The following is a 9,780-nucleotide window of genomic DNA, read 5'->3' as shown; positions in this document are numbered from 1 at the left end:
AGCCCGGCCCACGAGGGCCCCCAGGTCCGCCAGGAGTGCCGGGAGCGGATGGCATTGATGTGAGTGCGTGGCGGCGGGGAAGCGGCCGGGAGGGGATGCTGCAGCACAAAGGGGACATTGTGTGGGGCAGAGGTGCGACGCCGCGTGGTTCCTGCCCTGCGCTGCTCCGGGGAGGGGGGTGCGCGGCCCCTGCAGGGCATCCCAGGCTTTGCGTGTGGCAGCGGTGGGCGCAGCTCGAGGACCCCCAGAACACCTTGGGACGAGGGGCCTGGAGGACTTGCTGGGGACAGAGCAGCAGTGCGCGGTGCTCAGGTGGTGCGGGATGCTCGGTGCTGCAGGGATGGATCCCGGGGGGCAGCAGGACCCCCGCTGGGTGCCTGCGGAGCACTGACGTGGCCAAGGGCTGTGCTGAGTGGGGACAGAGCCTGAACAGAGGGATGTGCAATCTAGCTGAGTGCCCTGCCTGCCTGCCGTGCCCCAGGCTCCTCTCCAGCCCGAAGTGTTTCTTTGGTGCTATTTATACCCCGTCCTACAGCTGCACCAAAGCTCTTCTCCTCATCCTGAGCACCCGCAGGGTGACAGTCCCCATTTGTAACCTTCCTCCCTCCCCACAGGGTGACAAAGGCTCTCCCGGAGCCCCCGGCTCCCCGGTGAGTATGTGTCCTTCTGTGCTCCCCGATGTCCCCCCGCTTTGGGAGGAGCTCCTTTTAATTCTCCCCACCCAACTCTTCTCTTTTAAAGGGTGCCAAAGGGGAGCCCGGAGCCCCGGGTCCGGATGGGCCCCCAGGGAAGCCAGGCTTAGACGTGAGTACAACCCTCTGTGGTGAGCCATAGGCACAAAGAGGAGCCCCCCCTCGGCCCCTCCTGATGGAAGCAGTGATAATTCAGTGGCTGAAGAAGCACTTTTGGCTGGAGGAGGTGGGCACAGTGCATACAACCTCCTGCTCTCTCCTCTTGCAGGGTCTTACAGGAGCCAAAGGGGAGCCAGGGCCCATGGGGGGGGCAGGAGTAAAGGTGAGTGTGGGGACGGCCACCCCCCTGCCTATTTCCCCTGCAGTGTTTCACCTCTGACTGTCCCTTCTGTCCCCCAGGGTCAGCCCGGACTGCCGGGGCCGCCAGGGCTCCCAGTGAGTATCTGTCTTGGTGGTGGCATGGCGTCGCCCTGCTCACAGCAGTGATGCTGGGAGGTTTGGGGGGCTGCAGCCTGGGGGCTCACTCTGTCTCTCTCCTCGCTGCAGGGCCCCTCGCTGCCAGGACCACCTGTAAGTGCTGTGCCTGTGGGGATGGGGCAAGCTGCCTCAGCTTGGATCTGTGCACCCCCAAATGGGGGGCTCGGGGCTCAGCCCCTCTCCCTCACTCAATGTCTCACCTCTCTGTAAGGGGCTGCCAGGCCAGGTCGGACTGCCCGGGGAGATTGGAGTGCCAGGACCCAAGGTGAGGGGGCAGGAGTGAGTGCTCCCAGACCCAGCATCTGTCCCTCAGAGGCTCCTGGGATCAACAAGGGAAACCCCATCGTGTGTGGGCATCCCTCACAGCAGGGATGGGCTGTGCTACTGCAGCAGGGTCCCTTTGCGCCGCCCCCCATCCCATGGCTGGGGGATGCCTCCATTCCCAGTGTGACCCTGTGCCTCGTTGCCCCTCTTCATTCTAGCTCTGGCAGCTCCTAAATCTCCCCTCCCTGGGGTTGTTCTCTCCTAGGGCGACCCTGGACCCGATGGCCCACGGGGCCCCCCAGGCCCCCCAGGGAAACCCGTGAGTATCTGCCCAGAGGGAGCTCCAACCTCTCTGCTGGTGCAGGAGCCACAGTTACACCCTGTGTATGTATCAGCACCGTGGATGTTGATGGGCTCCTTCCCTACAGGGCCCCCCAGGACACATCCAAGGAGTGGAGGGAAGCGCAGATTTCTTGGTGAGAGCGGCCATTCCTTTGCCCCTCTGTCAGGCTTTAGGGGCAGCTGGGAGAGCCAGTGCTGCACTGGCCTCAAATGCAGTGACCACTGTGATTTGGTAAATGGGGTTGGGGGAGCAGGATCCCAAAACACGATGGTAGGTTCCCATCTAGCCCAGCCTGGATGCTGTGCACATGCGCTTATCCTTCACACAGTGGGCATGGCTTTTCTGCATGCCTGCATCCTTCCCCAACTCATTCCACACTTGTTCTTCCCCACCAGTGCCCGACCAACTGCCCACCAGGTCCCAAGGGCCCCCAAGGACTGCAAGGACTGAAGGTGAGGAAGCCCTCCTGCCCCCCAGCATTCTGTGGTTCTGTCCCTTGCATTGCTGCCGGAGATGGGAGAAGGGATCTTCCCCAGTCTGGAGTTGCAGGCAGCTCCAGATTGCTGGCCAGTGTCGGGGGGATGCACACATGTGGGGCTGGCTGTGGGGTGCTGCCAGCTGGGACGTGGCACAGCGATGCTGTGCTGTGTGTTCTCACCTCTTCCTTCTCACCCTTAGGGACACAGAGGTCGGCCCGGTGCCTTGGGGGAGCCTGGCCAGCAGGGCAAACAGGTGAGCGGGGTCAGCCCTGCTGGGACAGCGGGGTGGCTTGGGGGGCTGGGGCTGAGAGTGGGGGCACTGGGGAGAAGTAGGGGGAAGGCAGGAAAGAGGTCAGTTGGAGGGAAAGAAGATCAGGGCTGGGAGGAGGAGAAGGGTGGGGGTGGTACTCCTGTGGAGGATGGAGCTCTGTGCTCCCCCAGGACCGTGGCCCCATCCCTATTGCTATTCCTTTCACCATCCCTGTTCCCATCTCCATCCCATCCCATCCCCATTCCCATCCCTGGTGTTCACCTCTCTGTTCCCCAGGGCCCCAAGGGTGACGTCGGTGTCTCCGGAGAGCAAGGTGTCCCAGGCCCTCCAGTAACGTATTTATGTCTCTTTGCTGCTCTTGTCCCTGAATGCTGGGGGTTTGCATGGCCACAAATATGGGGGGGCACAGTGCTGACCTGTCCCTGCTCACTGGGTCCGGGGCAAAACCATCATCCCCCTCCATCTCCTTCTCCATGCCACCGTGGGGGGGTCACAAAGCGCAGCCCGGGGGGGACCTCGGCTGTGGCACCACGTGGTGGCAGGCTGACTCGCCGATCCGGATAAGCCCCCGGCCCCCGCCGAGCCCCCGGTGTCACGGATGGGGCCGTGGAGCCCGGCTCACTGCTGGGCTGCGGGGATTAAGCTGTGTGAGATCACCGAACGCTTTGAAGATGCAGAGCAATTACCGGGCTGAGCCCGACGGGGCAGGAAGGGGCAGAACCCCTCCGTGGGGGAAGCAGTGCCCATCTGGGGCTGTTGCTGTTATTGAACCGACAGCTGGAAAGGGGCCTGCTGGGATCAGGAGCTGGACGCTTTGCGATGGCAAAAGTGGCTGATTTGCAGTGTCAGCTTTTGCTTTAATTGTGGGCACCCCCCACCCCCCACCCCCAGGCACTGCCAGGTCGGTCCCCAAACTCAGTGGCTCTGCTTCCTTCCTTAGGGGCCGCAGGGCCAGCGGGGGTATCCAGGGATGGCAGGACCCAAAGGCGAGACGGTAAGCGCTGGTGGGACACGGGGGGGCACCCCCCGAAAATGGGGGTCCCTCTGGTGGGGCTGGGATAGGAGGAATCACCCCCCTGTTCTCTTTGGCAGGGTCCTACTGGCTACAAGGGGATGGTGGGGACCGTTGGTGAGGCCGGGCGCCGGTGAGTGTCCCAGGCTGTCCCAGGAAGGTGTCCCTGTGTGCCCCTGCTCAGCACCATGGTTTCTCTCCTGTAGGGCAGGGAAGGCCCTAAGGGACCTCCAGGGGATCCAGGCGAGAAGGGAGAGCTGGTAGGTGACCCACAGCCCTTTACCCCGGCAGCTGCCTGGGTGCTGCCGCCCACTCCGTGCTCCATCCCATGCGCTGGGAGCACTGAATAAAGCCCTCTTGTCTGTCCTGCTGCAGGGCGGCCGCGGCATCAGGGGCCCCCAGGGAGACATTGGCCCCAAAGGGGAGAATGTGAGTGCATCCTGCCCCGAGCCCAGCATGGGGAGCAGCCTCTGCCCCCCCTCAGAGCAGCATGCACAGCTGCTGGCTGCCCTTGGAGGTGTCAGCCCTGACTGCTGTTCCCCTTCCGCAGGGTCTGCCTGGCATTGATGGCAAGGACGGCACGCCAGGCATCCCGGGTGTGAAGGTGAGGAGCTGACGTGCAGTGTTCTCCTTCCTGTGCCTCTCTCTTCTGACCTTCTCTCTGTTCTTCTGACCTGTACTTTTTCCCTGCAGGGCACTGCAGGACAGCCTGGCCGCCCGGGGCCCCCGGGACATCGTGGACAAGCTGTGAGTATGAGGGCAAGGAGCCCCATTGCAGATGTGACCCCAGGGCAGGTGGCTGCCTCCTACGCCGTGCATGGGGTCTGACCCAGCTCTGTTCCCTTAGGGCTTGCCGGGCCAGCCGGGAAGTAAAGGTGGCCCAGGGGACAAGGTGGGTGTGGGGCTGAGCCCTCAGCCTCGGCCCCTCCAACCCCCATATCCATACCACATCCCTGTGGGGCACGGGGACCTGTCCCTGAGTGCCTGCATCTCCATTCACAGGGTGAGGTGGGAGCTCGGGGGCAGCAAGGCATCACTGGAGCCCCGGGGCTGATGGTGAGTGCAGCACCCCATTCGCCTCCCCTCCCTTCCCTCCCCCACCATTTTGCTGCCACAAACCCCTCCATCACCCACGGGATGCAGCTCAATCTGCAGCATCACCGCTCCAACGCTTGAACCTCCCCGTGCTCTGCGGCCAGCATCCACCCCTCCCTGTGTGCCACCCCAGCCGTGTGCCCCTCTGCAGCATCCCCCGGAAGGATGAAGGGTTGTGGGGGCACACGGCCATCTGGAGGCAGCTCTCTGCCCAGCACCATTAACACTGCTTGGGATGTTTTCCCCCCTAGGGTGAGCCCGGCCCCCGGGGTGAGCAGGGACCTCAGGGCGTCCCTGGGCTGAAGGTGAGTGGGGGGAACAGGGGGGGCTGCAGCCGTGCCGGGCACTGCCCTGACTGTGCTTCCTCTCCAGGGTGACCGGGGGGAACGCGGCCCCGTTGGAGCCCCCGGTGAGCAGGGCAGAGCGGTGAGTGTGCGGGGAGACCCTCTGTTCCCCAGGAAGGGGCAGGAGCTGCCCTGTCTCAGAGCTTTGGGGACCACGTTGGGGACAGAGGGTGTTCCTATGGGCTCTTCCCATTCACTACTTTGATTTCCAGGGGCCCAAAGGTGAACAGGGCCCCCCAGGGATCCCAGGACCCCAAGGCTTGCCAGGAGTCAAAGGAGACAAGGTGAGAACTGCTGCGGGAGGCAGAGGAGCAGCCACTTCCTTGGGGTTCTGGCATATCCCTGCAGACATGTGGGCAATGCAGCTGGAGGTCCGTGCGGCTGCTGTAGGGGGGTGGGCTTGGATGGACAGATGGATGGACAGAGGTGTCCTCTGCAGTGCAGAGGGGGTCAGGGCGGGGGTCCGTGGGGAGTTGTGAGCTGAGGTTTTGATGCACATAGGGCTGGCTGACCCCTTCCTTCCCTTTCTCCAGGGCTCCCCAGGGAAGACCGGCCCCAAAGGCAGCATTGTGAGTATCCCTGCATGCTGGGGATGGGGAGCTGCATGCTGGGCAAGGACTGACCCCTATGTTCAGCACCCACCCCGGGGGGGCTGACACCCACTGCCCCCCTACTGCCTTAACAGTACCCTGCAGCGCCCAGGCTGGGGTTGGAGCTGCAGGATGTCTTTGTCCCCATGCACTCCCTCTCCCGCTGCAAGGACCTGATGGGGGACCAGGAGACAACAGATGCAACTTGCCAGCCCCATGGGCACCCCGAGTTGTTGCATAAAGGAGCAGCAGCTGGAATGCAGCGGGATGCAGGCAGCAATCTCACTGCTCCTGTCCTCTTTCCTTTAGGGAGACCCTGGTGTCCACGGCCTCGCAGGGGTGAAGGGTGAGAAGGTAGGGCCCTGCAGTAGGGGTGTGCTCCTGGGGCTGGGCACCGCTGCATTGCACCCCACCGTCCGAGAAGGGGCTCAGCTGCCTCCCCCCGCAGCACTGCTACATTTGTTCTGCTTCCCCATCACCTTTCTCATGTCCTCCATCCCCAGGGTGAATCGGGTGAGCCAGGACCAAAGGGACAGGTGAGTGATGGCGCGCTGGCCATCTGTGTGTCCCCAAACCCCACTGCTGCTCTGCAGGACCCTCCCTTGGATCCCCTTCATGAGCTTACCCCCCGACACCTCTCTCCTTTCCCTACAGCAAGGCATTCAGGGTGAGCTCGGCTTCCCTGGGCCCTCGGGGGATGCGGGCTCACCCGGTGTGAGGGGCTACCCAGGTCCCCCCGGCCCACGGGGGCTGCTGGGGGAGCGTGGTGTGCCAGGGATGCCGGGGCAGCGCGGCGTTGCAGTGAGTACCAACACATCCCAACACAGCATCCATCCGTGGGGTGATCCACATGCACTGCACCTTGCTCCTTAGCTGACCGAACGGGGGGGTTGAGCTGGATGTGGGACCCCACTGGTGTGGAAGGGAGCAGCTCTTGTTCTTGCTGAGTAAAGCAGCAGGTTGAGCTCAAAAGTGCATCCCTGTGTCCTGCTGGGGAATGAGATTTTTCCATACGAGCCTGATGTTAGGGTTGCAAAATGGGGCTGCTGTGGTGAGCAGGTTGCAAATTGACCTGAGCACCTGTGCCTGGAATAAAGAGAAAAGAAGGGTGGGGAATGGCACAGGTGCAGGGATGCGCTCTGGGCTGGGACTGAGCAGTCCTACTGGTGCAGAGCAGGGGAGGAAGGTGTGATCCCTCCTCTTGTTGCCCTCAGGGACGGGATGCCGGTGACCAGCACATCATTGACGTGGTGCTGAAGATGATGCAAGGTGAGGGGGTGACCAGCACCCACTGCACGAGCACCCAGCGTGTGGGACCCCACTGGCCGTGCTGCCCCATTCCGTCCCACACCGGCCCCTCTTTGCCCTACAGAGCAGCTGGCGGAAGTGGCTGTCAGCGCCAAGAGAGCAGCCCTGGGGGGAGTCGGTGCCATGGGCCCCCCCGGACCCCCAGGGCCTCCAGGACCACCTGGGGAGCAAGGTCCCCACGGACCCATGGGAGCTCGAGGCGTTCCTGGCCTCCTGGGTGCCGCCGGGCAGATCGGCAACATCGGACCCAAAGGTGGGCAGTGTGGGCATCTGTCCTCTGGGGCAAAAAGCAAAGACTCCTCTGGAGGCTCTCACGAACCCTTCCCTCTCTGTTTCATTCCCTGCAGGGAAGCGCGGGGAGAAGGGTGAGAGGGGAGACACCGGCCGTGGGCACCCGGGGATGCCGGGTCCACCAGGGATCCCAGGTAAACCCTCAGTGGGTGCTGGCCATTGCACCCCTTCCCCATTCACTGCACTTCTCTCCCATCCATTGCACTGCCCTTGATGGCCATCACTCCCCTTCCCCACGCAATGGATGACGCTTCTGCTCTATCCTGGCCAACCTGACCAGGTTCACCCTGCACCTCTCTTCCCACCCCGTGGTGCCACTCTTGCACAGCTGGAAATTTCCCCCTTCCCCCCAGTACCTCTGGCAGTCAGAGCAGAGCATCCCCATGGCCGAATGCTCACAGCTCCCCCCATCCCTTGCAGGTCTCCCCGGCATCCCCGGCCACGCACTGGATGGCAAGGATGGGGAGCGGGGCCCACCCGGCGTCCCAGGAGATGCTGGGCGCCCGGGGTCCCCCGGCCCTGCAGGGCTGCCGGGTTTCTGTGATCCAGCCGCCTGCCTGGGGGCTTCTGCCTACGCCTCGGCACGGCTGACGGAGCCAGGCGCTGTCAAAGGACCGCTGTACTGACCGTACAGCCAGCAAACACTGCGAACCCGTGGGAAGGCACCTCCACGACACACAGGAGGGACCCACGGCACAGCGGCGTGGGGTAGGACAGAGGGACCTCCATCCCCTCCCCGTGCCCGTCCCACAGAAATAAAGCGGCTCTGATCCAACCCCTCTGGCGGTGCTCCGTCCTTTTGGGGCCGGAGGGGCTGTCGCTGATTTCCTGCTCCTGTTTTATTTTTATTTTTATTTTTAAATGACGACAAACTGGTGGTTGGACTATTTAAGATGTGCCGGCGCTTTGTTGGCTGCTGGGCGCTCGCACAGATGTAAATCTTTGTAAAATAGGATTTGTTTTTATGAACCACACCTCGAAAATCACCAACTCTTAAAAAATGAAACCAACACAGACAATAAACCTGAGATGGATCGTTACCCAACAGAACCCACGCGTCCAGTTCTTTGAGGTTCCTCCTCTCTCCCACCAATCCCAACAGTGGGTCAGGCACCCAGACCCGGCAGTGGGATGGATCCGTGATCCATTACTTAGGGGTCAGACTCCTGTTGCTGAGATGAGTGCCCCATCGCTGCAGGGTGGAGGTGGTGCAGCTGGGAGATGCTCCTTGCAGGGCTGCACGCTGTGCTCAGAGCACCTGCAGACATTGCTTTGCTGCAGGTGCTGTGCTGCCATGCAGCTGGGTGTGCACAGAAGCAGTGGGACAGGGATGGGGAACATCGGTCCGATCAGCTCTGACCCATGGCTGCGCTCCCCAGGCAGCAGGGAGCTGCTCCCAGCTCTGTGGCCTCACGAGCTGGCGAGGCCAGCCCTGGGGAGATTAAGATTAGGTTTTAATTACAGCACTGACAAAGCAGCTGCCTGATCTCTTGCTCTTTTCTTCCCCACCTGCTCCTGCCTGGGCTTCACACCCCCGATCCTCTGCGTGCCCTTCCCTGTTTCCTCCAAAGGCAGGCAGATCCATTTCTGGGGTGGTTCAGGAGCCCCCTGGCTGCCCGTGTTTGGTTTTTATTCTTGGATCATGGTTTGATTTTCCCCCTCCTTCCTCTTGAAGTTATCTTGGACGTGTGTGCTGCGTACTTGGACGCGGGGCTGGGTGAGCCCACCGGGCAAGCAGTGCCCAGAGCACACATATGGGCAGCTGGGGAGCACATCCTTTTCCAAGAAAACAGCCCAAATTTGGATATCAGCTCTGCAGGAACAGCACCCTTCCAAAGACACAACTCAGGGAATTACCTTCGTTAAGAACCTGTTCATTTAAATGCAAGTGGGGACCCTGGCTGCTATAGCAAAGCTGGGAAACCTCATTAGAGGCCAAACTACAGATTTGTAGGTGGATGCAGGAACAGGAGGGGCTGAAATGGGAGTGGGGCAGCGAGGGGGAGGAGGGGGAAGCACCCCAGGCTGAGCTCCGTTGGTGAGAAGGGCAGCTCTGGGCTGAGGGTCTGCAGGTCGGGTGCTCGGGGCTCCCCTGGCCTTGCCACGCGTCCATCCCATGGGGATGAGGCTGAGCCATTGCCCTGAGCCCTCGCTGGCTTTGGGGCCAGCAGCCATCCCAGCCCCACATCCCACCCCTCCAGGCTCTGTTGGCTGTGTGGTCACTGAGCACAGAACCCTCCTCTGCGGGGGTCCTGCAGCATCACACGGCGGAGGGGAAGGAACGTGCTGACAAAAGGCTGATTTAATTACTAGAATTGTTCTGATTACAGCCTGCAAACACTGTTATCTTGTAATTATTGCCAAGAACATGCCATTAGTACATGATTAAACACAACGTCTTGTGGGCTGCTGGCTGATTGTCTGATGCCTTATGAACTTAATTACTTCACGCTGGCAGGGAGAGAGGGGAAGGATGGAGCACAAGGACGGAGCCTGGGGGCCCACAGCCGTTCCCAGGGCCTCTCCCTGCTCTGCTGGGTGCCCTCTGCATTGAACTCATGGTCAGCAGCACACAAGCATAGGGCTCCAGCTTCATCCCACAGCCTCTGGTCAG

At 62.0% G+C, this 9,780-nt stretch overlaps 1 protein-coding gene across 1 annotated transcript in view; it reads left to right on the top strand.

Annotated features, from left to right (window-relative positions):
• COL9A2 (collagen type IX alpha 2 chain) overlaps positions 1–8,216 on the top strand; it is a 14,024-nt gene extending 5,808 nt beyond the window's left edge. Inside the window, 31 exon segments of the mRNA XM_010723421.2 lie at positions 3–59; positions 615–650; positions 742–804; positions 961–1,014; positions 1,092–1,127; positions 1,239–1,262; positions 1,381–1,434; positions 1,699–1,752; positions 1,862–1,909; positions 2,172–2,228; positions 2,455–2,508; positions 2,803–2,856; positions 3,467–3,520; positions 3,619–3,698; positions 3,750–3,798; positions 3,914–3,967; positions 4,089–4,142; positions 4,232–4,285; positions 4,386–4,430; positions 4,541–4,594; positions 4,885–4,938; positions 5,006–5,059; positions 5,190–5,261; positions 5,511–5,546; positions 5,877–5,921; positions 6,071–6,103; positions 6,222–6,368; positions 6,782–6,836; positions 6,940–7,128; positions 7,223–7,300; positions 7,587–8,216. Of these exon segments, the coding sequence (XP_010721723.1) occupies positions 3–59; positions 615–650; positions 742–804; positions 961–1,014; positions 1,092–1,127; positions 1,239–1,262; positions 1,381–1,434; positions 1,699–1,752; positions 1,862–1,909; positions 2,172–2,228; positions 2,455–2,508; positions 2,803–2,856; positions 3,467–3,520; positions 3,619–3,698; positions 3,750–3,798; positions 3,914–3,967; positions 4,089–4,142; positions 4,232–4,285; positions 4,386–4,430; positions 4,541–4,594; positions 4,885–4,938; positions 5,006–5,059; positions 5,190–5,261; positions 5,511–5,546; positions 5,877–5,921; positions 6,071–6,103; positions 6,222–6,368; positions 6,782–6,836; positions 6,940–7,128; positions 7,223–7,300; positions 7,587–7,792 (2,004 nt within the window). The 3' untranslated portion in view covers positions 7,793–8,216.
• Positions 8,217–9,780: the final 1,564 nt, after the last annotated feature.

This window comes from Meleagris gallopavo, chromosome 25 (genome assembly GCF_000146605.3).
Source record: "Meleagris gallopavo isolate NT-WF06-2002-E0010 breed Aviagen turkey brand Nicholas breeding stock chromosome 25, Turkey_5.1, whole genome shotgun sequence".
Classification (NCBI taxonomy): Eukaryota; Metazoa; Chordata; class Aves; order Galliformes; family Phasianidae; genus Meleagris; species Meleagris gallopavo.
This window is presented reverse-complemented; position numbering and strand designations above follow the sequence as displayed.